At 45.5% G+C, this 14,737-nt stretch overlaps 1 protein-coding gene across 4 annotated transcripts in view; it reads right to left on the reverse strand.

Moving 5' to 3' along the window:
• Positions 1–14,737, reverse strand: part of Tsl (membrane-attack complex domain containing protein torso-like) — a 30,534-nt gene that overhangs the window by 2,931 nt on the left and 12,866 nt on the right. For all 4 annotated transcript variants that reach the window (XM_076808412.1, XM_076808411.1, XM_076808410.1 and 1 more), the window contains exon 4: positions 59–722. In XM_076808412.1, coding sequence (XP_076664527.1) covers positions 59–694 — 636 coding nt within the window. In that variant the 5' untranslated portion in view covers positions 695–722. The remainder of the gene's footprint in view (positions 1–58; positions 723–14,737) is intronic.

Here is a 14,737-nt window from a genome sequence, read left to right on the forward strand (position 1 = left end):
AGGTTACGGTGAACCGCGCAAAATATAGCAAGTACCTCTCCATCACCGTGATCCTCACCTGATACAAGGAGTTTCCCGTGACGTATCCAGTGATGTAGTGCGAGCCGAAGTTCTTGATGAACCGTACCACGCTCGCCGTGTCGCCGACCGTCACGTTCTCGGTTTCCTTGAGCACAGCCTCGTCGAGGATCATCGAGTCCGCGGTGCCGGCCAGCTTCTGGTTCTCGCGGAACCTGGCCACGCGCACCAGCACGTAGCAGTGCTCCCCGGTGATGAAGGACGAGTTGATGCCCAGGTGGCGGGCGATCGCCGCCTTGGACCAGCTGCCCGTGAACGCCCGCCACGGCCTCTCCAGCCTCTCGAACGTGAAGTCCCGGAAGTAGGCCTGAAGTAGCTGCCTGATGTTGTCGCAGAACTCCATGTGGAAGTCACCGTCGAAAAACGCAGTCTGCTGGCGTTGCTTGCTCGCCGCGAGGACCGGGTTCCTGAAAACGTCCAGGGTCGGCTCCCGGAAGATCCAGGTCTCGGTGTCGTTCCTGGGCACCACCCGCATGCTGATGCTCAGGTAGCCGTACCGGCTGAAGATGTTCACGGCGCCACCGAGTCGCGGCTTCTGCGACCCGTCGCTCAACCCTCCTCCCACCAGCAACGCGAGCGTCCACGCCAGCACCAAGAATCGCGTTCTCGACCACATCTCTCGCGGCTGCCTGCGGCGGAAGCACCTGGACACAAGAGGCGGAATTCAGTCGAGAGGCTTGTACCGTGAGCGGGAAGGAATATGGCGAGGTAATGAAGGTAACGATTAGTTTTGGAACTGCTACTGGTTATAGTACTACAAGCTTTAACATCGGTATTGGTATTCATGTAGGTATGCAATTAGATCTGCTTGGCACCTGGTAAGTTCCTGAATCTACCTATAAAGCGATACCCTGCGGTGGTTCAGAAAGATGGAAGCTATAGGTACTTGACAGGAGCAGATACAAGTGTATTGGAAACGACTCGCATCATCACACCCCGAATGACACTTGTACTGCGATAATAGCGACTACGAGTACCCGTCTCATCGATCACGAATGGAAGATCGATACGATCCGCGCGACGCCGAGCGACACTTACACCTCTCGCGCGACCAAGCTGATCTAAAGGCGACACTTGTCAGAAGGCGCAGAGGTCTTCGTTCCCAGCCCCCAGTCAGTGGCGTCTGCGGGCACCTCGGACCGGCAAGTGCACGCGCGATGCGAGTCACCGGTAGATAGCCGCGAATTATCTCGTTTTGTAGGTCTAGGTGTACGTTGCCGAGGCATTTGCTCGAGCAAAGCAGTCCCGCGACCTTCATCCCCACCTGGCCGCTGGACGAGTACCTTACTCCATCGGTGCTCTCCGTGTAAGCCTTCCCCTTTCTCCTCTTCGTGGCCGGTGGTAATCAGGAAGGCTACGGGAGGAGCTGCTCGATCCCTGAAGCGAGGGGCCCGATCGTCTCACCTGGTCGCGTGCAGGCGAACCTGTACATGCATCTTGATAAACGTCCGTCTGGCGCGATTGATTGCTATGCACTGCGATCTATACGTCGACCCGTGTTAACGGTATCACTGGAAGGGGACAGTACCTGTCCGATCGGAGTGGTCATGGTTCCGTGTCGTTGGGCGCACAAACAGCAAGCCCCAGGCAACGAGGATGAACTGTCGCTGGACAGAGTTCTCTTTGCCTCGTGAGTCTATTAGTACGCATTAGAATCTGTAACGAGGCGTCTCAAGGGTAACCGTCCAGTCCTTGGTGGCATCTTTTTGCACGGCGATGCGACCGAAGAAGTGTTTCAAGAGCAAGGTTCCGTGGCGACGTCATTGAATGGTTTCAGTTGTTCTTAGGGATCGTGTAACGCGCCAAGCTTCCGCTCGAGCCCTTGGAACTCTTCCAACGCGGCGATCGTTCTAGGAACACGGTCCTTTAACCACGACTCGGGAAACACTGGTTCTACTTGTTGAACGGGCTTCTCTGCTTTGAGCGGAGTCTCGCACGTTGGCAATTGTACAGTTGCCTCGGTTTTTTTTTCATAGTTTGAATATACAAGAGAAACTCTGCTTCCTTATGTCTCTTTAGGATAGGATATACTCCAATTAGTGAATAGTAGTAATAAGTAATGCTGATGAAACTTTGCACTGTTGTATAATAGAAATTGTGAAGACAAAGACTACATCTACGAGCTGTGTCGATAGTAAAGAACCATCTCGCCATCTCGAATCATTCTTACGACACCATGGCAACAGCGGAACGAAGAGATGAGAAGAAAGCAAAGTAATCTGGACTAGTCGATGTGCGAGCCCGGGATTTCTGGTCTGCAGCATTTCTCGGAACGGTCTGCGGTGCAATGTAGGCGTTGCATTCGTCTGGTGACAAGACACGAGGAACGAATTCGTTGGTCGCGTACGGAACCGTTACGGTAACGAACGACGTGGAATGTCACCTGCAAAATTAGACCTTTCACCGCGGCGGATCTACTGTTTCGGTAGAAGGACCTGTGAAGACCCTACCCATTCTTTTGTGCTATCTATGGTAGCTCGTGGATATAGTTTACTTTTCTTTGCGATATACAGCGTGGCAGTACGCGTAATACTAGGAGGACCAAACAATTTCTGAAAATTCGGCGGAGAATCAGAAAACTGAGGGGTACCTAGAGGTCCAGGGTGCCCCGTGCATGACGCACACACATTCGGCATCCCTGGTCCTTGCATCAGTGTAAACGCAGCCTTACATGAATCGAGGAAGGTATGAAGCGCAATCGGAGTGAAAGTGGAATTGAAGTCCCCAGCGCGAGACTTTAGCCCCGCCTGCAGCTTCTTAACAAGCACCGCGAAATCTCACATTCGTGATTATTCTCGCAAAGGCACTGATTCTTCTACGGTTCAATTAATCCTTACGCAACGAAAGGGGTGCAGTAACACCAACGCCGTAACATTCAGTCATCAAACCTCAATTAATCGAGCGAACCGGGAATAATTATGCGTACTACAAACACCTTATCGCCCTTGACCCACATCTCACGCTTTCGCCAATTCCAATCCCATCGAAAGTCATCTGCAATCGTCGTGACGCGGCACCGATTTCCCAGAGTCGCGTAAACTCTGACATTCTTCCTTGCATCTTCCTCCATTGTCCCATTAACCTTTCCGGCCGTCTTTGGAAAACAATTTACCATCGGACGCAAAGTTTCGAAATTCCTCAAGAGAAGACCACAAGTGGAACAATAAAGTGGCGACGAGTATCGCGATTATCGTTGCCTCCCCAAAACGTTTCCGCCACGATAGTGGAGTGACTGGTCCCGTTCGGTATCCATCAAAAACACCCACGCCCGCACGGCAACCGGCTCGCGTAATAGGGAGCTTTTTTATCGACTTATCTCGAAAGGAAGATCGTTCCACATACCCAGATTCACGATTACCGCGTTGCGAACGAAAGCGGCCGTACATATTCATGAGATTACGACAAAGGGTTCTCCGTGGTGATTTCATCTGTTACGGCTTTCGTACCGAGACTGTGATAAGGAACACGTCATTTCATGTGGTACTATTCAACATCGACACCTGACGTACCAGCTGGGACACTTTTACCGCATACAGGAGAACGATCGAAAGTTAATACATCGGAAATTGCTGTTTAAGCGACTTAGTCATTGTGTCGCGAAAGTATTTAAAGCAGAAGGACCCTAAGGGTACGGTTATGTTGGAGCTGCGATAAACGATCAGAGCGACGATAACTGCGGCGATAAAAGCTGTTCGAAAAAATCTTTCTTATATTATGTTTTATTGTTTTCCTGTGTTTTAAGGATGGCGTTTCAAGCTTATTTTTTATTATATTTCCCAACGAACTATAGTCACATTTTTTCCCTCCTCCTCTCTCCTTCGGATCCCAGCAGCAGCAGCGCACCGGGAGAAAGGTGGTCTCCCATCTTTCCCCAGTACACCGCCCCCTGATGCTTAACTTCGGTGATCTAACGAGAACCGGTGTTTTCCATCACGGCTACGGCCGCTGGTAAATATCTTTCTTTGATGTGTTCATTGTGGAGCTGTCATAATAGTACTGTTTCAGTTGTTTAAGGTTTCTCATTATATGTCGATGAGATCGGCGATAATAGCGAAGAAAAAAAAATTTCTTTCTCGATGCTTTTATCGTTGGTCATCTAGTAAGCGTTGCTCTGCTCGCTGCTCCAATGTAAACACTTCCATTACGAAACAATATAAGGTGAATGGCCCAATTTCTGCTCATTTAAGAGGATACTCGTCAGAAAGAAGGTGTAACAAATTTGTTTGTGATCAAATTTTGCAGAGTAATTGATTAATTCTTTAATAATAAATCAACCAGTCGAAAACTATTTAAGAAATATATTTCAAGATGTTTAACTACTAGTAATTTGTAATTAAATATAATGCTTTAAATGTCCGTATTTCTGCTCACGAAAAATAGCGATGTACGTATTTCTACTCACCATTTGCACCAATTTCTGCTCACATAATATGTTACCTTTTCAGGTTAAAATAAGTTACATCTTTTACGGAGATGTTTTATAACACAACAGTAAAGCATAAATTAATGATAAACAAAAAACAGAATGCCTTCGAATAGAAAGACCACATATTGAATTGTGAGGTTATGTTGCTAAAATTTTTGTTGCTTAAAATTACAGCATATATTGAATTGTGAGGTTATGTTGCTAAAATTTTTGTGAGTAGAAATGCGGACACGACGTTGATTCACTTGACCCTAAACCTAATCACCTGTTTTCTACTTAAAATAATCAAAAACAGTAAAAAAATCTAGAGCACAATGCGGTATCTGTTTTTGTTATTAAATAAGAACTTTTACTGAAAAAACCATTGTCTGCCCATTTATCAAATACCAACAGTGACCCTGTTCCTTACCACAACCAGCTAAAACACGGTCGAAAAATCATGAGTCTCATTTTAAAAGTTTTTCCTAGTTTATGCTGCACTTTGATTAGCCCCAAGCTCGTGCAACACTCCTTCTAAATATTCGAATAATTTAGAATTATTTTGTTGCAACTATAGTACAAACGTGACGCTTATAATAATAAGAAACATACGAAATCAGCAGAAATGGGGACACGAGCAGAAATTGGGACATTCACGTTAATGTATTTCGACGCTTCGCCCTTATCGTTTATCGCAGCTCCAACATAAACGTGCCTCTTAGAAGCAAATAGCGCTGCAGCTGCGTGTTCTGCAATGCACACTCGTCTAGCCAAGACGCTCCAACTTCCAAATTAGTGAAACGGAAGTGGAGCAGGTTCCACTTTCGCCGTTCTCTGTTAGGTGCAGGAATGCGGCTTGCGGCGTGGATTAGAAGTTCACGGGCGTACAGACGGTTGAAGTTCATGCGACCCACGCATTGTTCGCGACTTAACCTATTCGGTGTCCTCTTAAGAGTTCCAAGGATAGCTCAGCGAGATTTAGTCGTCCGAGTTATTTAGTGGATCCTTCGAGAACAATCTCGCTCGTGTGTTACAGTCTAGCGGTCGTCGGGTCCTCAGCTCGCGGCGAATAGTTCCGTTCGAGTATGAAGCAGAGAGAAAGTGTCATAAGATTTAGCGCCACGATCGTAAACAGCGTTGTTCCTGCACTCTTGGTTGATGGTGCAGCAAGGGATATGTAAACGGTTGCGTAATCGGCGTTATGCATTAAATGCGCGGCTGAACAAGGGGACTCGCTTGCAGATAAACGGGTTTGTCAGTGTTCCCAGAGAAATTCTGGAGCTTCGCGCGTAAAACTTTCGGCGCGCAATGTGCTAATTGCATCATGTAACAATATCGCGGTGTTCGTGTTTACCCCGCGTTCGCAATTCCCCCACTCTCCCTTAAAAGTTGAATTTTACCTCAAGCTTGCACAGATTCTTTTTGTTCTTTTTTGTGAATCGAAGTTAAAAATTGAAGTTTCTTTTAACATACAGTAGCGGACGAAAGAAAGTGATGCTGATTTCGGGAATTTCGCGATTCTCGACCTTATTCTGCGATCTTTAAGCGTTTGTAGCTCAGAGCAACGTTAACCGATTTTTATGAAATTTTCAGCGTGTACACAACTTATTTAAATCTACAAACGGGATTGTTGAATTTTCATTACAGGTTCAGAAAACAAGTTGAAAAAACGACCTTTTTTATTTTTTTCGCTATTCCGACCAATTGCAATTTTTTTTTTCAAAACGACGAAACACGTCATTTAGCAAACTAATCCTTCTGGTGTAAACTTTCTTTCGTCCGCCACTGTATATGTTATTAACTTTCACCTCCAAAGTTTAACATCCGATCTCTGCAGAATGATCTCCGCAAGATTAAAACTGCGTTGATAAAATAGAAAATATAAAAAATAACAATTTCGTCTTGGAATATCTCAATGTCAGCATTCTGCCGTTCCAGAACCCTTTATCAGGTCACGGCATCATTGAAGCTAATTTATAAACCAGCCCTTAACGCTTCGAGCGCTGGAAACAAATGCGATCCAGCGTGTCAGAGACGCGCAGGAATGCCTAACCTCGCGGCGGGTCGAGCGAACCGCGAGGAACGCGCGACAGGGCTGAATTTAATCGTACCTTTTCGCAGAAACGATGCCCCCCGGGGATGCAGGCGCAACGAACGAGTCCGAAGAAGATATCCACGGGAATGAAGCGACGCGCGTACGATGCGTTTCCGTGCGCGGCCGATAATAGCGCGACGAGTAGCCGCGTCACGAAAAATCACCATTGAAATAACAATCGAGCACATGGAGACGGTGCGATTCAGTTGTCGCTGGTTACAAAGATACGGGCTCTACGTGACGCAGAAGTCAATGGGGAAGAATTATTTAAGTAGCGTCGCGTAGTTGGGAGACTTGAAAGGGGCTCTTGCGCGCCCGAGTAGATTAGACGCAGGAAGCGGTGTCACAGTGAAACGTTTCAGTTTCTTTCAGCCGACGATCTAAATGTTCCCTCATCGCACTGTAACGTTACACGCTTCCAACAGATTTATGTACCTTTTCCATGGTAATCCACTCACTGCCCATAGGTCGTGCAGGGGAAATGGATACTTGCTTTCTTTCTTTCTTTTGTAAAACCTCTCCTACTGTCTTTCATACTAAACACGACCAAGCTCCTCCCAATTTCGCTATAACTTCATTATTATCAATCGTAGAGCATCCAGACGGGGGACCTAGGGGCCCTGGCACCCATAGACTTATACAGGGTGTCCGCGGAAGACTGGACAACTGGATATCTCCTAAAGTACTGGAGATAAAATTTTTTAAAAAATATGTAATTGAATGGTTCGAGGGGGCTAATTTATTAGCCGAGACGAATATTTTTTTCGATTATTATTTTAAAAGATACGATGGTCAAGTTCGGTTTTTCAAATGGAACTATTTTTTTTTGAAGACCTGAGTTGATAGTGCGTTCCAAGACAAATTCAATAAGCTTCAATGTATACACTTTATTTCCACTGGTTTTTAAGATATTGCGCTTGCAAAATTACTGATTTTCACTGGAAGAAAACCCTTTGGAATAGCAAGGACCGGGGACGGTCTTACTGGCGCCACGGGTGGCATTGCCTGTTGAAACTGATACCTACCTGCCAAAGGTCTGGGTTAGGGATGGCAAGCCCAAAGGCTGGACTATTCTTTTCCTTCAGAAATGCTACTTAGGCAGGTACATCTGCGGTATCGAGACGCGCACCGTTACTTTTATTTCGCACTTGCTTCTACGCTCGGATGGCCGGTTCTTTTGGGAGGGATGCAAGTTGGATTGGTTAGGTTAGGAGGAGTGAAAGTTGCTAGACTAAATTACAACCATAGGGAGCAGATTGTATCAGAACCAATCCAACTTGCATCCCTCCCAAAAGAACCGGCCATCCGAGCGTTAACCCTTTAACCCTTCGTTAACACGCTGGGTGTGAGCCACCCTTCAGCTGATTTTCACGCTCTGTACCTTCTATGCGCAAAATGAATACCTTTTTTCCAAAGCTGACTTAGAAACTATTTTCTCTCTCAAAATATTATATCCGAGCAACAACTCTGTAGATTTTTAGCTTATAATATTGTAATTTGTAAGAGTTACAACGACTTAAAGATTTCCTTCGTTTCTTCTCGACATGTGGTAATCTAGAATTTTTTTCCCAAAAACTATGATTAAATTTCACTGAAAAAACTATTGGAATATATTCTAGAGACTTTAAAACTGACCCATGATTTTTATTATGACGATTGGATTCTTTAGACGATAATGGCAGTTGTTCAAATATTGCGCTGGGTGTGAGCCACCCAGGTATGTCAAAGTTGCTCGAAAAGAGAGGTGTGTGAACGAAGGGTTAAATAAAATTGTAAAATCACCTAACGAATTTTTATTGAATTTGCATTAAAAGCGCCACTATCACTATCCACGATCTCGGCAATAAACACCGCTAAATGGCCGAAGTAAACACCTACCCAAGGAATCTGGAAAGAATTAACGAATCCCGGAACGTTCCACCGAATTCCTGCTCGAATTCTGCGCGGGCTGCGAAGCTACGAAGTGTGAAATGCACGGGGAACATCGCGGGACCTTCGCTCCGCGTGTCCATCAATCTCATTGTTCAGCGGGTGCAGAATTAAGATGACGTGTTCGCGCCATTCCTCGCATTGCAAGCGTGTGACGGGTTTAGAAAGGGAGGCAGGCGATTCGCGAATAGAATCCGTTTGGTCCACCGTGCTGCGTGGCCGTGATTTCATTTCTCTACCAAACCGTATCGCGAGCGGCTGGGGCTGCTAACGGTTCGAAAATTTATAGCCGCTTACGCGGCCACCCCGTGGCCGTTATTCATCGGTGCGTTGACTCTGTGCACGTGCACCACGTTCCCTTCGAACGAAACGAGCCACTTGGCCGAGGGGTTCCTCGATTATCAGTCTCGTTCGTTCCTATCCGATACCCGTTAAACGGCCTCCTTTACACGGCAGACGTGACGAACGTACGGAGGCGCTCTTACATTACCCGCGCATTTGCAAACGCTGGTCGCGTGCGCAGATTTTCGCGGTGATCCTTATCGATGCAGGATCGATGGCTATCTGTCGCTCGTCCTTGGAGCTCGATGACGATTCCGCGTACATTATTAGTGTTCACACGTACCCGCTACGGGGAGATTGTTTTCAATGTTTACACAGGTTTAATGTGCTTTGGTTTCGCGTGGTGTCGCACGGTAAATAGTTGGCGGAAATTTTTGGGGAAATGCATGTTTCTTGTTGTTCCTTAAGGGTACTAGGCAACCGTTACTGTATAAACGAAGCATTTCTGTTATAATTAATTACAAAGAAATAAATTGAAACTGAGACTTGTTCTTTGGCATGAAGTTTATTAACTTCTTAAGCTTTAAAAAACTTGTTTGTTTAGTAAAAATATGCATTATATATGACGCTACAGATGGACCATTAAAGAGGCTTTTTAAAAAAGTTTCTTTTGTTTTGCAGTGATAACTCAAAAATGGAAATTCCAATCGATTCAAAACAAATTCGAGCATCTTTACAAAATGTGTAGTTTCGGACCACACCTAAATTAAAGTTAATGAAAACTCTTATTCTTTATGAAAAGAAACTGAGACCTGATGTTCTGGGGGTTCAGGGATGGTAAAACCTCGTCAGTGGGGTCTCGATGGGGTTTTAGTTGAAATCCTGATTATTTCACGTGATTTTTCCACGATAAAATCAGGGTTTCAACTTTAAATACCAACCATTTTGTTTGAAATTAATATTTCGGAAAATTCTCTGCGTCAACCTGAGGATACATTAATATACTAACGAAATCTTTTTCGTTTTTTGATTTCAGATACTCTGCTTCCGAATGGCAGTGCTCACCGCAAAACCAAATTATTAAAAATGCTTCTTGAATATCGATTGTTACTTTATTATAAACGTAAGTATTTTTCCACCAAAAAATTACCAAATGTTCCTTAAATATTGCTCTTTCAAGCGCAAAAAGTTCTATAAGAATATACGCTTCCGCTTTTTCAAAAAAAATTCCCAAACATTCGCCTCTTTTCGTCCGCCTGACTAGGTACAACCCTTAATAAAATTGATGTTAACTATTCATGTGGATGTTTCTATAAATAGTATTTTATCTCCCGCGATGGTTGGATTATATTCCAAGCAGCAAGCTCAGTTTGCATTTTTATTTCTACTCTCTGCACGAATTACAGCGAGGTACGCGCCTAGGGTCAAGGAATCCAGATGGACTTACCCTACCGGATCACACAAGTTTATTCCACTTCCGTTAATCAACATTCCCCTCTGTATCGTACAGCCTCCCTTCCCCCGGCGACACTAATTGTTATGGGTCACTGACTGAATGCTTGTTGCAAGACAACCAGAAGATAACGCGCGAGTACCCAGCGTTGCCGTTCCAATCACAGCCTGCACTTGTTGCGGCTGCACACTTGTTGCACTAATTCCACCCGCCCCGAGAACAATCACGCTCGTAATTTCGCCTCCGTTAATCGCCGACCGTGCATGCCTTTCCATTTTTCGCAGCTTCGACAAAGCACGCGAGCATTCCTTCAGAAAACGTCAACGCGAGGTACCATTTATCCTCCGCACGCAAGTAGATTGTCTACCAGTGCCGCGATGAGGCAACCTTTCCTACTTCCAAACAAACGCCGCAGCCTCCGCGCGAGTTTACGCAGCGGTGCTTACACGTTGCTCACGCGTGGAGATACATTTGCAACGCGAATAGCGTTATCGTTCGCTAAAGCCGCCGGCGGACGAGAGTGCGAAGTGTCGTTGACTGGGGGCCCGCGATAAATATTCGCGAGTCGTGCAGTATTAGCGCGGAATTGCGAAGCCTTGTTTAAGTCCCTCGAACAGAAGTCGAGGGGTTCAAGTGGTTTCTAATAACGCCAGTTTCTGATGAACATCTGTGTCTAGCACACGCCTGATCCGGGACAGAGAGCGGATTGCTTTATTCTTCATGGTGGATTTCGTATTCGTGGCGGTCGAGGTCGTTCGCTCGACTGACGCACGAATGTAAATTAATTGCGAGACTCGCGTGGTCCCCAGAAGCAAACGTTCCTTGTCCAGGGCTGCGATAGAATACGGGCATTATGCGGTAGGAAATAAGTCCGCGAACAACGCGCTGTAATCTCGAGCCCCGGCGCCGTTGATCGCGTACTATTACTGTGGCAACTGGGGCAGTTCGCTTATTCAATTACTCGTCCGAGTAACTTGCAGCGCTGTTATCGAACTCCTCGATCCCCTCTGGATGCTCTGAGAATTATATTCGATACGTTCGATGGGGATGTGGATGTAAATATCGATGCATTTTCAGATGAAACTTGAAGGTTCTTTGAAAATTACCGAACAATAGATTAGTTTGCTAAAAACGTCCCTGTAGGAAAAAATAGGCAGCTTCTAAGGGCGTAAAGTTGACAAGGATCGCAAAGTGATATCATTGTTGGTATTTTTTAAAATAAACTTTCAAGTTAAATGTTACGAGTTCTACTATAAATATTTTAAGCTACAAATAGAAGGTGGGAGAGTAAGGTGGTCGAAAACTCAAATAAATGCATTATAAATAAAAAGCAATATTTGGTAAGCTCGCATGGGGTGCAAAGAGTCTTCAGCAGGGCCTGGTGCGAATATATTTGGATTGCCTGTACGAATATAATTTTCTATGAGCAACGTAACACGCCAACGTGATGCCGCATCGAGATTATTAATGCGACGGGTATAGCGTTGCTTGTAGCCAATGGACCACGATCCATTAACATCCTAACAATTTGTGTTTACGACAGGCCATGTTTGCATGAATTGCAGATGCGCCAATATTGAACGCGGCACCGTTTATACAAGTGATTGATAACGAGTTGGTAGCGCTCGCGTTATCCGCCGACGACGTTCTACGACGTCTTCTAGTGCAGCAGAAAACATTATGCATCGTCTATTGTTTCTCCCGCATAGGAAAATGGGAATAAGAAGAAGCTCTTGGAAATACTCTCCAGCAACGAGATAAGCTGAAAATAAATAGAGATCATTCGTCCTCCTCTTACCTTCGCAGAAGAGAATTTAAAGGAGGAGCACAGCCAGACTATTTCTTCCCGGATAAAGAAACGATATTACCAGAGATGAAGCCTCTTACGTTCCAACGAAGAGGACTTGAATATATTAGATATTAATAGACCTGTACAGAAACGTGTCTTCTAAATTGCTCCGAGGAGCGTGCCACAGTATGCAGAATAATATCCCACGTGTCCTCGAGTTTTGAGTCATATCTCCATTGTCTTGGACCGAGTTAAACCAGATTTTTGCAGACTTACAGTGCCTCTTGGTTACAGCGCGTCTCGCGAAGGAAGGATAATATTGGTATTCCTTTTATATCCACGAGTATCAAGCTGACATTTGCATAGTCTCTTCAAGTGTACACATCCTTAAGAACTCGTGGCATAAGAGCAGTTACTTGCCGCGAGTACCTTACACGCTTCGTCGTAGACTTCTCCAAAGAAGTCCTCGGAGCAGTAAAAAAAATGTCCTTCTCCTATGCCCTCTTATCTTCATCCCTATTACCATAATTGCATTAGCCGAGACAGGCTCCAGTCGACCGTGAGTATTTTTCACACCAAACGAGTAACAAGGTGATGGGGGAATAAAATTAATTTATTCCGCGAATGGAAATATCAAAAGGAAGATGGTCGTCGTTATTTATAGCCCTGTAGTAAAAACTATGGAGCAAACAATTCGTGCTTGCGATTAAGTTTCGAGTTTTACGGTTATAGGCGACAACGATGGCACGTCGAGTTGTTTAATTCAGAGACGTTACGCGGTAAAAAAAGGGCGAAGAGTGTGGGCAAGGCTGAGTGAATAATTCCCTGTACAGGTCCCGCAACACTTGGCGTGACATTTGCACAAACATGCAGCTCCGGTGTCTGGTTTGCGGGCTCGATGGGCCGAGGGAACGCGTTGTTCTTCGCGGATCGAGGATCATCTTGCGCCATGTATCTTAGGGGAAGAGGACTCGGCGTGGAAAAGGTACGTGGTGCCGCATGAGAGGCCAATCGCCGAGATCTCGAAAGGAGTCACGTTTTCATCGGGAACGTATACAGGTGGGTAGTTTTGCAATGCCCGGCATGGTCTTCCAGAGTTCAGCGTTTCAGAGGCGCACCGTCGCCTTTTTGCTTCTACTTGCACTTTCTCGCGAAAACACTGGGGGAATTTAAATGGGCACGATGCATTCTTCTTTCGTTCGCTGTTCTCCATCGGCCTCGTTTAATCGATCAGCTGAGGAATTTCTTACTACAGCTGGAGATTAATTAGTGTTTCTCAAGAGTAAAATGTGTATAAAATGGGCTGTGTAGTTAGGGCAGAGCGGAAAATTTAAATCTGAATTTTCAGTTGTGTGTGTGGTCTGGGTGTGGGATAGTTGTCTTTTGATTAACCAAACACGACTGTAAAAAAAAATTGGAAAAATATTCATGTCTGCATATTTTTCCAAATTTTTTTTACAGTTGTGTTTGGTTAATCAAAATACAACTATCCCGCACCCAGGCCACTTGAAAATTCAAATTCAAATTTTCGCTTATATAGTATGATTATATAATCATTTTTAGGAGGAAAAGGAACCTGGAGACATGAATATTTTCCAAATTTTTTTACAGTTCTGTTTGGTTAATCAAAATAAAGCTATCCCGCACTCGCGCCAACTGAACATTAAAATTAAAATTTTCGCCTATATGGTATGATTATATAATCATTTTTAGGAGGAAAAGGAACCTGCAGACATGAATATTTTCCAAATTTGTTTACAGTTGTGTTTGGTTAATCAAAATACAACTACCCTGCACCCAGGCCAACTGAAAATTCAAATTCCGCCGAAATACACGCGTCGCATCGTTGCTTCATAGAGCACTGTACGTACAATCATCAAGCTGGAAGCACAGTGTTCTCTCCAACGAGCGACGTGAACAGCTTTGAGACATTAACCTCGAGCAATTGTCGCGTTGGGCAACGATTCTGCGGTTTATACTTGATTCGTTGGAGCGTGATAGCCGACGAGGCGGAGTGCGAGTGGTGGAATCGTGAGCGGCAGAAAAGCTACTCCCAAACATCAGGACAGAATCATTTCCACAGGTGTCCGAAACGTTCGTTCATACACTGACTGCATCCAGGTAAATCACACCAGCACTCCCATATTCCGCGCTCCGGGCATAACTCGCGCGTGCTCATCCATTTGCAGCAGTTTGCTCGCGTTTATATGGCGGTTTCACGATCTGCTGCCTCTCGAGCGATATCCATAGACGGCAATAACAATGTTTCACCAACGGCGCACGAAGTAATCAGTTTCTATCGCGGCGATCGCGGCCGATGACGTGCATAAGGTCGAGGCGCGTTGATTCGCGTCGTTGGAAGTAGTTTGAAAGTGCAAGTTCCTGGTATTTTCCTTGCAAAACATGGACGGCGATCGACGGCACTGCTAATAGTATCCGTATCGTACTATTCTCAGGCTTGTTCCTGGTTGAAAATGTGGGTAAGTAGCATAAGGACGGTCAACCGCGCCCGCACGTGGTTGCGGGTCGTGCTCTCTCTTCGCCGCGCGCGTATCCGTGTGTCGCCGCGATATCGCGCGCATTCAACGTGCGCGAAAGCGCGACGCGCGATGCCGATGATAAATGTGGCGGGAACGTGTAGATAACTGTGCTGGATTTATCAAGTGGCCCCCGGCTGCACCTGCGTTTCGAGCCACGAAACTCCGC

Source organism: Andrena cerasifolii, chromosome 3, assembly GCF_050908995.1.
Source record: "Andrena cerasifolii isolate SP2316 chromosome 3, iyAndCera1_principal, whole genome shotgun sequence".
Lineage (NCBI taxonomy): Eukaryota > Metazoa > Arthropoda > Insecta > Hymenoptera > Andrenidae > Andrena > Andrena cerasifolii.